General features: G+C 34.3%; 1 protein-coding gene across 1 annotated transcript; it reads left to right on the top strand.

Annotated features, from left to right (window-relative positions):
• Positions 1 to 5,103: 5,103 nt before the first annotated feature.
• Positions 5,104 to 9,326, top strand: LOC113750087 (transcription factor bHLH143-like). The gene is made up of 4 exons (XM_027294019.1): positions 5,104 to 5,334; positions 5,979 to 6,705; positions 6,838 to 6,992; positions 7,096 to 9,326. Exon 4 carries the CDS (start codon positions 7,112 to 7,114, stop codon positions 8,201 to 8,203), a length of 1,092 nt encoding a protein of 363 aa, XP_027149820.1. The 5' UTR covers positions 5,104 to 5,334; positions 5,979 to 6,705; positions 6,838 to 6,992; positions 7,096 to 7,111; the 3' UTR covers positions 8,204 to 9,326.
• Positions 9,327 to 17,663: the final 8,337 nt, after the last annotated feature.

The following is a 17,663-nucleotide window of genomic DNA, read 5'->3' as shown; positions in this document are numbered from 1 at the left end:
TTTCCTGACGCGTATTGCGTTGAATTGCTGTCGGTATTAAAAACAAAACGCACATTCACAAAAAAAGGAACATATATATATATATGATTAAGGAGACTTGTTAAGTTGGTAATTAAATAAGAAGATGGTTGCTAAGACGTGCCTGGAGGAATCCTTTGCTTTACATCTCATCTAAATATGCAGATGGTTCGTGTGTTAAGTGCCACCAAAAGGGTAGACCCAATGGGATGCGGAAGAAATTAGAAAGGGTGTGAACTTGATTGGGGCGTGTTTATTGTTCCCTCCACTCCAAACAATAGGGCATGAATCTATGCATTTTTATTAACCTCAGTTTGTATGAGACTTGATAAACAATTGGTTTGCCTGCCTGCCTGCCGCAGGATCCCTCTTTGCTGTGCGCAAGATTTGTTTCAGGTGATTAAATCATGGCCATCTTCTTATTTTATTAGTGGCCACTGGCCAACCCCCTTGGCCTCATCAAACGTCAATCTGGACAACTGAGCTTCTTTTTTCTTTCTTTCTCAAACAGATCGTAACATCACTAATTCTCCACGTTTGTAAGAAGAAAACTTGCACCAATTCGCATCTCTATGGATATGAAAAGCTTTTGATGAGTTTTATGCTAGGGTGACGAGTGAAAATAAAAAACAAACTTTGCTGTATTTAAAATCTCTCGCCATATCAATTCATCTAAATTTTTAATTAATGTCTTATCTTAAAAAAAATAATTAGAGACGCTAGCTAGAAGGTTCTTGATTTAATCTCTCAAACCCTTTTAATTTTCTCCTGTTTTCCTTGTGTAACTTGAAGCTTGCTTAAAAAATTTTTTTTTTTTTTTTTTAAAAAAAGAATGGTTACCACCATTCACGGTGATATATAGAAGAATTAGTAGTACTACTAGTTAGTCTCAATAACCCTCGACCTCTTAACGTGGTAATTAAGTGCACTATGAGTTCCTTGTAACAACCACAGAGTTTGCTTTCTTGAGCAAAATTCGTTCGCTAGTGGATGTCTTGTCCCATCTGGTTAGCTTTTGCTTAATTAGTCTGAATTATTTCTCAACTAATATGTTTTCGTTTTCAATTGTATCACTCAACAGGGTCCCTTAATTCTTTATTAATTATACAAACAATAGAGTATTATCCCACAGCCTCTAAATCCAAACTAATTGTGCTTAAATAAAGCTGCAAGACACTGCTCCACATGCATGGGTGTACGTTTATGTGACATATAGTGGCGTTTGCGTTCAACCTAATATGATTAGAGCACTGGTCAAATTTCGATATTTGACTATCATTGTCACAAAACACCTACCACAATATGATAATTTTGTCCCCGAGAAAAAACAAGATTTTGATCGCCGGAATCTATTCCCTTCATACACGATCGTCAATCGATTCCGAGCATCCAAAGAAAATAAATACGTCAAATTAATTTGATTCCAGAATTCAGCTGAGCAAATTTGATTTCTTTAGTCTCAAATTTTGATGTCTTGTTTAGGCCACCACCATTTGTATCATGTGTGAGCTGGATGATGTTGATGCAACCCCGTCATGACTACAAATGGTGTATTAATTAATTGTAATCTTAATCAGCCTATAATTAACGTATGTATGCCAAAGACAGGTGGCTCGTGGAAAATTAACCCAAAGTAAAGGAAAAAGGATGAAAAGTCGAATTCGGTCCGCGCATGACATATAATAGCCTAAATGCTACCATATAATTGCGCATTCCCTATCATAATCTCTTTCAAAAGTTGAAAAAGTGAGAAGAAAAAGAAATGTATATATGTAAAAGGGAAAAAGGTAAGAAGCAGTAGTGATGAAATACTACTCGAAGTAATATATTATTATCATAAGTAATACGAATAAAGTCGAGTAAATGGTGTCTGTCTCTCTCTCCCTGGTTTCAGGGCAACCATTGATGGCTTTTCTTGATGGATCAAACACGGCCGTAAATCACATCAATGAAAAGTATTATTCTACTCCCTTTAACTTTTTTATGTGTAGAGTAGAGCCTTCAAAGGTCCGTCCGGTGTGGCTCTCCAAATGTAGAAGGGTGTGTAGTGCACTTATCTGGTCTGATGGTGATTCAGTCCCCCCGTCGGTCTCTCCATAAGTTCAATTGGATCCCCCTCTATAACAAAATAGAATATTAATAAGAGTAAAAGTAGATGTAAGATAGATAAATATATTTATCGAGTGTCAAAAAAAAAAGGAAAAGAGTAGAGCCTTCAAAGGCACTGGGCTGTACTATCCTTGCTGAGTTGTGGGGGATAAGGGATGGACTATCCTTAGCTTCCTCTCTAAACTTGCATAATGTTGAATTAGAAGTTGATGCTAAAACTGCTCTACACTTGCTTGAATTTGCAGATACCTCAACTCATGAGTATGCTTCAATTCCTAATCTCTGCTTTGCCGAAAGTCACACTTAGACATGCTTACCGAGAATTACCTAAACCAGTGTGCTGACAAATTGGCGAAACTGGGTGCTCAACAAGACGTGAATTTTGTATGCTATGATAGTATCCCTCGTGCTTTGAAAAATCTAGCAGATGCAGATCTTAAGGGAATTTGCTTCCCTCGTTTTGTACCTATAACTTAAGTTTTTTTTTAATATATAGTCCCTTTTATTACCAAAAAAAAAGGCAGTGGGCTGTGGCCTTCTTTTTTTCTCTTAAAAAACCCCAGTCTAAAGTAGGGCTACCGGGTGAATATGGTTGGATAACTTGAGAGCTCGAAGTGTCGGGTGGGTGTGGTGGTGGATGTAAGTTTTAGATATCATATACCATAGCTGGTATCTGGGGCCACAGTTGTGTTTATATGATTCTGAGTTTGAACGGTCAAGCTTCAAATCATTGGTCTTCATGTTAGACATCGGATGCCATTCCTTTATAACTTTGATTTCATTCGTCTTCTCTTCTTCTCCTATTCTATGCCTACAAATCCATATGCTGATGTTCATAGAGATTAATCGATTGCTATAAAAAAGATTAGTGCCTAAAAAGAAGATCTGCATTCATTATACATCTTCTAATGGTGTAGAATTTAGTTACTAAATTTGCATGGTTTAGCTGGTTTTATTTCATGATACACATTTAAGATGTATTAAAGCTTGCACACCTAGTACTAGATATATGTATGCCTACATATATGTTCATGTCTAGTTTTTCAAGAAGGTATAAACTAGTTATAATTACAATCATAATTGTTGAACTTATTCAGTTAATATGTGATGCAAATCTAAACAATCAAGAAGGAATCTGATCAAGTTGCATCCAAAGAATTAGCCATAAATGTTTAGTTGGTAGAGAATGGACATACCATACCATACCATACATAATCATGAAGTCACCAAATAACGCAATTAAAATTCGTTATATTCGAGATGCCTAATCACCTTAATCAGCTAGATGGTCAAGTGGAAGTTGGTTTCTTGGAATTTGGTCATAAATATTTGGTGAAATCTAATACATATTTATTGGGGGAAAAAAAATAAAATCAATGATAGCTATGGCAGGAAGTTAGTAGAAAAGAGAATTGAGAAGACGTAAGGGAACCAGTTGAGCATTAGATGACCAGCTCCTCATTGAGCTTATATTTTGGTAGTACTACCATACGTGGTAGCTGAAGAGTTAGTAGCAGCAGTATCCACTACTGTCACTAGCAGTGGATCCATTTTGTAGAAGAAGAAGAATACGATGACCTCCTATTGATTCATGTCCTTCTTCTTTTTCTTTTGTTTTTTTGGGTGGCCAAATATTTATTCTGTTCTGAGAGCCTATTATTAGTCCAAGAAGCAAATCTAACTCAATCACGGTTGCAGTGCCACATCAATTTTCCTTTTTCTTTTGGTCAGCAAGTAGTGTAGTACAGTGACAAAAACCTAATACTAGCAGCTAGTACTTACTGCTTAAATAGTATTCTTTTAAAGCTTATCAGATCATGAAATTTGTCATGAAATTTCTAAAACACTGTAATCAATTAAAAGCATCTAATCAAAAGGTGGCCAAAATGCTAATCTTTTTTTTTATATATATAAATAAAACAGAAGCCAATTTTATTAATAAATAAATCAGTTGAAAGTCGTTCAGCATGATTTGTTTGACAAAAAAATGCTACTGCTGTCGCGCTCGTGACAGAAAATACACAAAACACGTCACGAATATATTTGACATGAAAAATCAATAGATTTAATGGAGTTATAAAATAAAAAATATTACACTATAACAATTGAAACCACGTAAAAAAAAAAAAAATCACCCTCTATTTTTTGCCATACGAAAGAAAGTGTGAGATCAAGAAGATTACATGCATTATGGGGAGTATTACTTTAAAGTATTTTTCATCTCTCTGTTTTGTCTCTTTTGTAGCCAAATCTTAAGGGTGATTTGGACATTTCAAGTAAAAGAATTAAGAAGTGAGGAAGATTCCATAAAATCCTCGTCTATGAGAAAGATACAAATAATAACAAATAGATATAGTCATCACTCAACCCAAATTGAAAACCAAAAAAAAAAAAAAAGGAAATAATAAAAGTACCAAGAACACCTAAACCAAACCAAACCTAAACCTGAGGGCCTAGTCAACAAACCCAACCCAGACTCGATTGGTCATCTGCAATTGTGGAGAATCATCATAATACAACCACCCATGGGCCATGGGTCCACCCATAGAGGCCCCCACCCTTCCTCTCCACGGACCATCATGAGTAGCAGGCAATTGCAATTTATTTACACCAATTTTCCACAACCAACCCAAAACCCATAATAAGATATGGCCATGAATGATTTCTTCTTCCAAGTATATATTTATTTATTTTTATTTCCAAAATTGTCATAATAACGTTAATAATATCCAATATTATTATGGCTGTTGTAAACAATAATAATATACACCACCCAAGCGTGCGGTTCACACGTATGAAAGAAGCCAAATTCACACGCACCAAAAGAAGAAAGAAAGACATCACAAACACAAACACCTGCCCCCCCCCCCTCCCCCCAGACCACGCCCTCCCACTCCCCTTCCCCCCAACCCCACCGCGAGCGCCGATGTCAATTATTTTGTCTATATAGTCTCACCCTTCGTGCACTCCTCACATTTGACTGTGTAATATCTCTCTCTCTCATTCACTCACTTTCTCTCTCACACACAGCACGCACTGCTCTTCTCTGTGCTCTGCTCTGCTCCGCTCTGCTGTTGCCTTTTGGCCTTTGGGGGAACTTACAGCTTGCTAGTTGCTTCTGGTGGATTTCAATCTTTTTCTCTGCTTCTCCTTTCTGGTGGCTTCAAGGATAAGCGATTTGGATCTTGGGCTTCTGGTTTTCTCACAGTAAGTTCAAAGGCTGCGCCTTTTCTTCTGTTTCGATGTGATTCTTGGGTTTTTTTTTTAGCGTTTTAGTGATTTTCCTGGTACTAATGTTTTATGGGCTGTTTCTAATTTAGCTGCTTGCTGTAGGTTTTTGTAATTCTGGACTAAATTTATGACCTTTACTTGCTTTGGATATTTTAAAAACAAAAGGTGAAAATGCTATACAGTAGAAAATTTCAACGGCAAGATCCCTCTTTTTAGTTTGTTTGAGCTGAGGGCAGCACTTGGATGGGCATTTTTAAGACAAATTCTTTAATTAACAGAAATCCAAATGGCGGAAATCTGTTATGATTTGGCCTTGTAACAATTTTCTGGTCTGAGATCATTTACCCTTTTCTTTTTTCTGGAGCTTGGACACAACTAGATTACATATTGATAGAAAAAAATGGGTTTTCAGACTTTCCAGCATCAGTTGTCATAGGTTCTTCCCCGGTAGCCTTTCTTTGGCCGGAACAACGTAAAGGTCGCGTTTTTATGATTACATTCATCTTGAAATTTTTCTAAGATTTTCTTAGCTGGGAAAGATTGCTTTTTTAAGGTTTATAATAGCAGTGATTTTATCCATCTTTGTTGATCTGTATCTGATTAATCTTAATATTCAACAGGATTATTGAGTTGTAGAATATAAGGAACAGCCGTGGCGATCGAATTTAGTGAAGAACAGTATGCGGTGGTATAGTCTTTCCATTGATGTGTTTCGCAAAGTTATCTCCTTGAACTTGTACTGTCGTGTGATTCTGTAGTACATCCCAAAGTTTTTCAACCAGTCCCTTTTTTGCTGCCTCAGTATATTCAAGAACCTGCTTCTTAGATAACTTCCATGGGATCTACTCGTTTTATTGTCATTCCCTGCTACGTCCGCAGGATTAGCTGAATCTGCCTCTAGACACTCGAATTTCTCTCCCTTTTTTCAGCATTCAATCAGTGGTGTATTTTCATCATTTCCATCATTCAGTCAAACTGTCTTAATTTGTTTGCTAGCTTTTCTCTATCATCTTCGGAAATCTTTGTCGCCAGTAATACAGTAGTACTAGTTCACTTCGAGTTGAAGTGTTGCCATCAGTTGGATACTCCTATCTTTTTCTGTTGGAAGATTTGGTGTAGTGCTTATTGAAGGCCAAAGGGAAGTGCCAATAGTTTAGTTTTTTGATCATTCTCTGCTGGAAGATTGTGGTGTTGATTGGGTGAAAGGGTAGGGAAGAAGTAGTTATGGTGTGCCAAGCAGCGAGTCAAACAAGATTCCGGGCATTGAAACACGAAAATGGAGTTGCTGGGTGTGCCACCATAATTGTTAGAGTTATAGCATGCTTTCAACCTCTTCAAGATTGCCAGGTCAGGATACGTGTCCTTGCTTTGCATATTGAGATTCCTATTAATTTTTGTCTATTTGTAGCGTTAGCTTTTCAAGATGCCTCCTCCATGTGTATGCGTGTAAAACTAATCTGTCTGTGGAATTTGCTGCAGGCTGAATATTTCCGTCACTTGCTCAAGCCTGTCACGTAGATATATTTACTGTATTAGAGCGTTCAAATTAAGCAGGATCTCTTTTTTAGTTTTTCCAACATTTGTCAAAGCTACAGAAGTAATCAGCTTTCCTATTACTGAAGTTCTTGAAAGTGGTACGTCGTGGGGAAATTTTTTTTTGTTTAGATATATTTATTGAAATCTATTATTTTCTAGAATTTGGATTTCCTGAGTGTTTATTGTTCTGATGTTCTTTAGGTGATTGTGTGGTTGAATGGAAAAGGACTTTGGATCCTGGTTCCATCACCCAGATTCTGGACGGGAAGCACCCTGCCTTAATTACTTGGGTGCTCCAGGTGACGTGGGGAAACAGAATTCTGCTGCCTGTATGAACCCCTACTTGAATGAGCTCTATATCGACGGGACTTTTCCCCCGTTCACGTCTTCTGGGCTGCCGCAGTCCAAGGCAAGCCAACCAAATGGACCATGTAATTGGTTTGATTGTCTGCCACGTTTCTGGCAGTCTGCTCCTGGACTGAACTCTCTGCAAAAGGAGAAGCTTCCTTCTGACCTGACTGAAAAATGTGGTAGAACTGGAATTCCAACTGCTAGCACTGGCTGTGCGCAGAAGAAATTTCTTGTTTTTGATCAGTGTGATGGTCAAACCACCTTAATTTACAATTCCGGAGTTGGGGCTCCCATGCAGCGCCTGACATCTTGGAATCCAAAGGTTCCCGCTGCCTATGACCCTCTGATGGAAGATTTCGGTGTGAAAAAGGACATGTTTTCCAACTTTGCCCCTTTTACAAGTTATGAACATCATGAAGACAACCATGGAGATGATGTAGAAACCGAAATGCATGAAGATACTGAAGAATTGAATGCTTTGCTGTACTCTGATGACGAGAATGAGTATTCAGATAATGATGACGATGAGGTAACGAGCACTGGTCATTCTCCCAGCACTATGACGGAACATGGTATACAGGAGTGGTTTGAGGAAAGAGGTGAAGAAGTAGCCAGTTCTGCCAGTCCAACAAAGAGGCGTAAACTGTTATCTGGAGATTATGAAGTACCATCTCCGGTGAATGCTTTAAGCTCTGGGAAACCTCGTAAGCTCTCTGAGATCGAGGATGATGCAGAATCTAGTTGTGGCAATTTTGATAATCAAGTATCGGAAGAATCAGATTCTTTATCTGGCAAGAAAAGATGGAGGAAAGAGAAGATACGTGAGACGGTTAGCATTCTGCAGAGCATAATCCCTGGTGGGAAGGGAAAGGACGCAGTTGTTGTCATTGACGAGGCAATCCATTACTTGAAATCCTTGAAAGTCAAAGCCAAGTCCCTGGGACTTGATGCACTATAAAATTTGTTCTTGGCGACCAGATCAGTAGCATGGATTGTCAAGTGGGCATTAGTTACACTGGCATATCCTCATTTAGCTTGTTTTGTGAAGTAGTATATTATTATTAGTTTCTATTAAGAGGTTTGTCGACGAATTTCAAGAATAAGAGCATGATGCTGGAGTCCAGGTTTTTATGAAGTGGGGTTGCTTCAGGGGCAAAGATAAGATGTTTGATATCGTTGCGAGTGAAGATTGAAGTCACAAAGCAGCTGGAGCCTGCTTGAACCACTCTTTCAAGCCTTGTACTTCAATGATTGAGTAGGAACCAGTGAGTTTGGTTTTTGAAATCTGTGTGTTTGTGTCTCTGTCGTGCCAATGGAGATGGTAACAGCGGGGAGCTGAATTTGTGTATCATGCTTCAATGAAAAGGTGGAAAATCATGAATTGGTATCTTGACGCATACGAGAAAAAGGTTAAACATGCCTCAATTGCCAAAAATCCTCATCCATCTTGCCGCCTGGGATGGGAGGAGTAGACTTAATAACCCCTTGGTAGGCCCCCAAGAAAGTGAGATTGCACGCCTGGTGGGTGAATTGGGTCCCAACCCTCACTTTCTTGGCCCTTTTTTTTTTTCCTTCTTGTGACCTTGTCACCATTATATTCTGTGGGTTTTTCCCTATCTGCAATCTTGATGGGATGGAGATTTGCTGTGCCGATGCTTGCCTGGCCCTCCCTCCCAAGCCAATGCCACAGCCGCTTTGGCTGGCTGCTTCATCAAGTGCCGTATGAAAGCCTCTGTTGAACCATCATCATTGGAGGACCGCCACCGCCACCTCCTCCTGCTCATGCTGCTGCTGCTGCTTCCTCAACACATTCACCATCTTTCAATTAAAGCCTCTTCTGTTCTTCACGTGTCAGCACCAAAATTGCTAGCCTTTCTGGTGACTTCAGTGGGTTTTCTGTATGGTGTAATTTTTCTTCTTTTTTTTACTTTAATGGTTCCTGTAATATAGTAGTGTGTTTTGACTTGTGGAGATAGATAGATAACGCAACTTTATGAAAGCTTGTTCTGTTTCTGTAGTTGGACGATGGCTGCTGTTCTTTCTGCTTAATTTTAACTTTTGTTTGGTGTTACTGTTGTCTCGACGCCTATGTTCTTACGTCGCATGCACGCATTTGTTTTTTCACCCTTAAAAAAGAAAGTGATATGGACGTATAAATTCGACGCATTTGTTGATTGCTTTTGTTTTATTTAATAACTACTACTCTTTTTTGAATTTTTTTTGTTGGAATTGTGCAAATGTGACGGCATATGTAACCAAAGGGAAGGGACCACATGTTTGCATTATTTAGGAGGAGAAGAATTGTTCATCTGCATGCGGGAGGGGAGGGGAGGGGAGGGGGGGCCTCATGCTGATTTCTGCATCTGCCTTTTTTCTCTTGGTTTGTTGTTGTAATAGTTTGGCGATTGTTTTCTTGAGCACCCTGAGGAAAGCCAAATCTGGTCGTACAACTTAGTATAGAATAATAATAAGTTAGTGCCCTTTTTCTTCCTTCGTTGCTTGGGTTTACATGATATGGTTTTTTTAATATCTTCTCATATTCAGACACTTCGACAAATCGAGGACTTGTTAAAAGTGATTGATTGGGCTTAGGTTTCAAGAAAATTGACCACGTCTTCTCTCTGAGGATTGAGAATGAAAACAACTGTCCCGTTTTCACCGGCGTTGCTGCTTTTTTGTTTATTTTTTGGGTTAATTACACTTTGCCCCCTCTCTGAACTTGGATTCTTGAAACACTTTACCCCCTAAACTCTAAATATATACACTTTATCCTTGTGGTCAACTCTTTGACGGGGTTATGATGAAATTATATTTTTTATGACCAAAATATGCCTGACTAATTATTAAACACACATAATAATTGTAACATACTAAATAGCTATTTTTTTAATAGCTGCTAAATGCATTTAAACACAATTACACTATACATTTCGATTTTTTAGCTCTGAAATGAATTAGATAATTCACAAAAAAAAAGTCTAAGCAAATCAATGTGTTCATCTCAATGTCGATGGCAATACTTATTTTAAATAATATAAAATTAATTAGTGCATTTGGAATGAAAATTATTTGCTTATATTTTTTTATTGTAGCACTTTTTAATGTGTTTTATATGAGATAAAAACATGATTAGAAAAAAATATATATATTTAGAGAATTTTTATTTTTTTTTAAACATAGAATGCAAACAAAATACAAAGCAAGGTATGAATGTAGTGTAAAATTACCAAATAGCATTTTATTGACCTATAAAAATCTTGTGAAAGTTGCAAAGTAAATGAAAATTATTAAAACTAATCCGTTTACAATTTAGAGGAAGAAAGATAAGCAATGGACAACTTGTGCAAATGCTTTAGGAATTTTTAAATTCTTTTTTCTCCACAATACAATTTTTCAATTCTTTGATATTATACCATCTTTTATTTTTTTTAAATTTTTTAAAAATCATATGGCTTTGTGTTTTTCTAATAAAATGTTTCATATTCTGATTTAAAGTATAGCATTATTCTAGAACTATTATGTAAGGGCATTAATGACATTTTGTTAAAATTTTGGACAGAAAATTTGATCATTAATGTTTGACCTATTCAATGAAGGGGGCAAAGTGTATATATTTAAGGTTCAAGGGGCAAAGTGTTATAAATGGTCAAGTTTAAGGGGGCAAAGTATTATAAAGGATCAAGTTTAAGGGGGCAAATTGTAGTTAATCCTTTTTTTGTTAACCTCCATCTAATACCTTTGACAGAACGTGCTGAAAATTTTCTGTCCAAAGAAATTGATTTTGATGCAAAAGGGTGTGTTCCGTAAGTCATTCTGCGCCTAATCTTCAGCATTACTTTTGCTCTTGACAATTTTGTAGTAGTTGGCTACGTTGTCTCAACCCATAGTGGGAAGAAAAGACCTGTGTCCCCCTTCGAGCAAAGTTGACAAAGATGGCAGCGCAAATAAGTCTTTCTCAAGCCAATTAATAGGGAAAATTTTGGAATTCTAATGAGTTTAAATATGCAAATGGAGCACCATGACAGGTATGTAGGTTGTCCTAGGGCCAGATGCAGCAATAAGATGAATGATGTGAAAATAATAGGGCTATCAAAATGGCAAAGGAGTAACACTCTCTGGCACTTCAGCAGTCATTATTATTGGCTGAGACAATTATTAAGGGTTTGTCTTGTGAGTGGAAATAAAAAAATGTGTGTGTATAAATTTAAATATTGAATTAACTATAAATTATTTATTAATCACTCTCTCTTGAGCGCTCATAAGAAAAAATATTAATTTTGTACATACTTTTACCCTTGCATGTATGTCACTTAATCCCAATTTGAATTTAAATATCATTTTTTACATATGTAAAAGTAACAAGTATATATACTATCAATGCATACAAGATAAACACTTAAAAAAAACCCACTATTAATGTATATGTCTATTGGTTTCAAAATTTTCGTTCATTACCATAACACCTGGGTTGGGGGCCTTGGGCACATTTTCTCAGAAGAATACAATCGGATTAAGAAAAAAAGACCCTTCATTCGCATCACATATTCCCAAATTGATGGTCCATTTTATTCCTTTTGGTCTCATGTCATGTCTCTGGTGGTCCACAGAGTATTTATGTCCTTGGGCCTCCTCTGAACTTTGATGGCAGGCTGGACTGGAGAAAGTGGTAAACCAACTGTGGGCAGCAGACTTCGCCCTGACCAAAAGCAATGAACACAAAAATGGTTCCTAAAGTAACTAAATTTTTTTTATCATTTTTACTACATTTAGCACTAGTCTTGTGTCGTCGCCATTTGGAGTAATAGGCAAGCACTTGCTCTAAATGCAAGCAGAAAAATTCTACAAAAACTCAAAGAGTGCTTTGATTTAAAAGAACCAGTCTCATCCTCATTGTTGTTGCCAGCTGCCGATGGTGGTGTTTGGCGGAGACCAAATTGGTAACTAGCGTATCCTGAAAGTAAAGAAATCAATTTCAATTTTCAACCAAAATTAGTAATCAAAGCCGAGCTAATTATATTTTAAACCAAAAATTAGTAACAACATACAATTTTTTTATTGGATTTCTTCTGATTTGATGATGCATCCCTTTCCAACTCCGCATCATTAACACCATCATCCAAGTTATCTTCCAATATGCCTCATTCCTTGAAATCTTCCTATAGCCAGACACTATGTATTTTCGAGAATTAGGCCCCGTTTGGCAAGTGAGTTTTTTGGGTGTTTGTCTAAAATTTTACTGTAACTTACTGTAAAAGTTTTTAAAAAATTTTTTGAAATGTGTTTTTTTGAATATTTTGAAATGTATAGTTTAAAAACTTTGAAAAGTTTTTGGAGGTTACTGTAGTTAAAGTTTTTAAAAAACTTGTAAAAGACAAACTTGACAAAAAACTAGTCTTCCAAACAAGGCCTTAGATCTAGTGACTACCTATTTTGATCTCTATACTAACCATAATTCAAATACGCACATTGGGATATATTCCATGCCTTTCAACATATTCAAATATAATTTCTAAACTCTTGGCATAACTTTCCTCGTGTTTTTCCTTCCTCTTTATGGGCAATTCCTTCCTCTTATTCGGCATCTCCGGCGCCATACCTACAAGATGTTGCCTTGACAACGGAACTAATATCTTGTTCTCATGTTCCTGTTTCATATAGTAATACGCTATAATTGCATCGAAGATCGAGAATGCCCAAGAAGTGACAAGTGTCAATATGACCTTGATTATGGACTGGGATTAAACAAGTTGAAAACTCCTTGAGAATACTATTTTCAATATTTGTCTGCAATGAAAAATACGAATAAGTTCAAAAAAAAATGTAACCTCTTCCCCACCTAAAAAAATTCGTAACTAAAATGCGGTGGCGGACTGTCTGCACAATCGTCACCTTCTGCTATATAGTTGGGATTTGATAACATTATTGTAAAAATTTCGAACAAATAGAAGCAAAATTTTGATAGTGTTTTGAATTTGGCAAGACCACGGAAAACCTAACAACAATATCACAAAACTTAACACCAATATCAAGGGATAGCCAAAGGAACCATGATTATAGTTATTAGATTGTTGTCATTCGATAACTTAGGGGGTGCTTGGTTGGAGGGTATAGGAATCAAGAATTGGATTGAACCCCAAAATTGTTGCTTGGCTAGTGGGTATAGGTTTTGAAATCTTGGAATGATTCATGAAAAATCAGCCACTCTCAATACCCAAGTAGATTGGAGGGTTTTGATGAATCCCACATTTGATTCCAAAATCTTAAAAAAAAAATTATTTTTTGGGATTTTTAAAAAATATTTACTAGCTCTGTTTCTATATATTAATATTTATTTATTTATATATATAATATTTTTTATTTCAATTTTGTTTTATAATATGTATCTTAATATATATTTAATATACATATATAAATATATATAAATATATATATTAATATACATATTATAAAAAAATTGAAATATATATAAAAATATAAAAATATTTATACTTATATATAAATATATATATATTCATTTCAATTGATATAATATATCTAATATACATATTAATATTAATATAATTTATATATATAATAAAATATAAATATTTATTGAAATATACATATTAATATATGTTAATATACATATTATAAAACAAAATTGAAATAAATATATTTAATATATAAATATATTATATATATATATTTATATAATATATTTTATATATATATATATTTAATATATAAATATATTTTAAATATATTTATATATTTATATAAATATAAATATATTTATATTTATAAATATAAATATATAAATAATTTAGTAGCACCATTATAAAAAAATTGAAATATATATTTATATATTTATATAAATAATTTAGTAGCACCATTATACAAATATATAAATTAATATAAATTTAGTAGCACCATTGACATAAATATATTTATAAATTTATATAAATATATATAAATAAATATATTTATATTTATAAATATAAATATATAAATAATTTAGTTGCACCATTATAAAACAAAACATCTTTAAAAGGACAAAAATATAAATTTATATAAATATATATAAATAAATATATAAATATATAAATATATTTATAAATATATTTATAAATATATTTTAAACAGAAAATTAATATTTATATATGAATATATATATGGTGGATGGGTATGTGGGATAAGCATTTGAACGAGGAAGAAGAAAGATATGAAAAGAAAAAAGAAATTAAAGGTAAAAAATTGATTATTAAATTTGATATCCATTCCTTACCAATATTTACCAAGCACCCCCATTTATAATCATACCTTTGTCCAAAACCCATACTAAGTTTTTTTGTATGATTCCAATTACAATTCCAATTCCTAAACTTGAACCAAGCGCCCCCTTAGTGTCAGAGTTTCCTCATTCCCTCGTTTTGGATTTAGATATCAAATTGTTATCAGTCAATAACCAAGTGTCAGAGTTTCCTCGTTCTCTCGTTCCAAATCGGATTTAACAAAATCGTGATTTGATTTAACAAAAAACATTGTTTTAAAAGTACTAATCAAACTCGATATAAGCCCTTCCTTTTTTTAACATAAGTTTTTAGTGTTTTGAATTTTATTTTTTCATTTCGCTTGGAAAGTATTTAACAAAAACATTGTCTTTTTTTAGAAATATGAAATAATCCTTTATCTAAACTAATTATAGCTTCCTTGTTCGTAGCCAAAATGGATTCAAAATTATCTTTCATTCCAAGGCATAACTTGTATCCATGTGCTTCATATTCGCCCGGAGTTTGCTCCCAGAAATATAGCCATCCCTATATGTTGCACCCCATTTTTTCGCGATGAAAATCGTATTTACAAAAGATATTATTTTATTTAAAAATAAGTGAAAAAGAACCTAGAATGGGACTTTAAAGAATGTGACAGTTTAGGTCCAAAATTTAGTCTAAAAGAGTTTTTAGAAAAAATAGGAGTCGCCACTTGGTATTGAATTTGGGTGTATTAAGTCACCTAAAAAATATTTTTAATAAAAATAAAATAAAATGAAACCATTTTCGACAATTTCAGGTCTTTGAAAACAAGAGAAAATGAGTTAGGAAATCAAGATTGAAGAAAGGGAAGGCAAAGGTTCGATCGAGTGAAACCTAAGGCATACTTTCAACCTAATCTAAACTAGTTGTGAGATTTAATAAAAAGTTTTGCTAATCTAACCCTTAAGTTTATCACGTTTGGATGTTTCCTACACTGATACAAATCTAAATTTAGAAAATGTTGGAAGGGACAAAATATCCATTCAAGGATTTAATTGATGTCAATCACATTAATTGCGAAATCCAAAATAATCCCTTGAAAGAGGTCACGAGCATGCATAAATGAAATTCAAAGAAAAGAAAAGAAAATTAAATTATATATCTAGATATAAGTGGCCAAAGAATAGGGATGCAATATAATGGGTTAGGGAGGCAAAAACTCGTGACATAATTTTTTTATATAGGGATTAATGGGGTATTTAAAGTAAAAAGTTATAATCACCCATTTCCTATTTTCGAAGAGTAATTCTCCTAATCTAGTCAAGCAAATGAACTAAATTATTTTGTAATTTCTTAAATGAGGTGCAATTCTAAATGAGACGATTAACACATGTAGAGGGTAGAGGATAGATGGTAGAAGATAATATAATAGGAAATATCATACAAATGAGAAAAAAATTCTAAAAAAATGTGCATGAAAATGTAATGAATATCACGCAAGAGATGAATCTAACGCATGAACGATCTAAGGGTTTAGCGTTGGACTAACCAATTTCTAAAAGTTCTTAATAGCGTTGAACTAGTAAGTAGGCGGAGGGAGAAGCCACAACTAGCGTTGGACTAGTGTGGTGACGTCATGCATTAATAATACATAGTAAACAAATAAGGCATAAATTAAAACAATAAACATATAAGAGCACGTAGCACGTAACACGTAAGCATAATATTTAGATGTAAAAATCCTAAGAAAAGCGGATAAAATATATAACACATAAGCCACATAAACACACAAACCTATCTATTATAACAGTGAATTTAACTACAATCTAAAATGATGAAATATAAGAAAATAAATCTATCTATTCTATCTATTACAATAGGGGACCTAATTACAACCTAAAGTAGGAAAAATATGATAAAATAAACCTGTTTATCCTATCTATTACATTGGTCTATCTAATTACAATTTTTCAAAAAATATTACGTATCTATTACATTTCGAAATATTTAAATACCTCCCAAATAATTATAAAAATTAACTAAACAAATATAAGAAAATTTGAATGAACATTTGAATCAAATAAATAACAAAGTATATAAAAATATACAAACACATAGGAGCACGTAGGAGCACATAAAAGTATGTAATTGACATTAAAATAATAATAGGGGTACCTCCCTTTTGAAGTGGTGACTAAATGGAGTCAAATTACCCTATTTATACTCAAAATGAACAAAAGAATCATGGCACCAATTTAATTAAAAATAATAATAATGATAAAAATACTAAATTCACATTAATACATCAAACATAAAGAAATTTAATAACATCTAAAAATTACAAGTTAAATATATTAAAAAATAACATAATTAGCTATTAAAGAAAAGAAACAATTATAATAGAAAGAGTCAAAAATTCACTAGGGACTAAATTGTAAAAATTAGAAAATTTTTTAGGTCAAAATTATAATTTTTCAAAAGCTTAGGGGTCAAAATTTTTAATTAAGATAAAATTCAGGGACTAAAATGTAATTAAATTGAGGACCAAAGTAAAAACATTTAAAACTTCTGAGCCACAGTAAAACTACTCAAAAGATTAGGGGCTAAAGTGTAAATTTCGATTTCTGATTTGGGTATAAAAAATCTGATCTGGGTTTCTTCTTTCTCTTTTATTTGTTTGGCCTGGGCCGAAATGGTTAAACCCAACGAAAATGAAAGTTATCTTGTAATAAAAAAAACAAACAAAGAAAAGCCCACCTAAAAAATCCAAGTAACCAACTAATAAAACATTGGGTTTAGATTCAAAAACCCAACCACAAAACCCAACAAGGGATGGCAACTGGGCGGGGTTGGGGCGGGGAAGGGGAGGGGCCCGTTGCCTATTAATTCCCCCCGACCCCCTGTAACGACCCCACCTCCCCCTAAGGCGTACCAGAGGGTTTAGCGGGTCGCCTGCCCAACTCTCGTCGGGACTCACTCACTTACTACATTCCTCAAATAAATTACAAGGTACAACTCAAATAATACATCCAATTCTCCAAAATTACATATCTTAAGCGAAACGGAAACCAATTCTAAGCGTAAAATGTAGATTTACATCCGATTCAATTCCAAATATTTATACAAGCCCAAAAGTACATAAACCAAAACCAAAACTAAACTATACAAGATGTACGCCATCCAGCC

The sequence above is a fragment of the Coffea eugenioides genome, chromosome 10 (genome assembly GCF_003713205.1).
Source record: "Coffea eugenioides isolate CCC68of chromosome 10, Ceug_1.0, whole genome shotgun sequence".
Lineage (NCBI taxonomy): Eukaryota > Viridiplantae > Streptophyta > Magnoliopsida > Gentianales > Rubiaceae > Coffea > Coffea eugenioides.
Note: the sequence above shows the minus strand (reverse complement) of the source record. Positions and strands in the feature narration are given on the sequence as shown.

Coding starts and splice junctions, on each gene's coding strand:
- LOC113750087 (XM_027294019.1), top strand. CDS start 7,112: ATGGAAAAGGACTTTGGATCCTGGTTCCATCACCCAGATTCTGGACGG.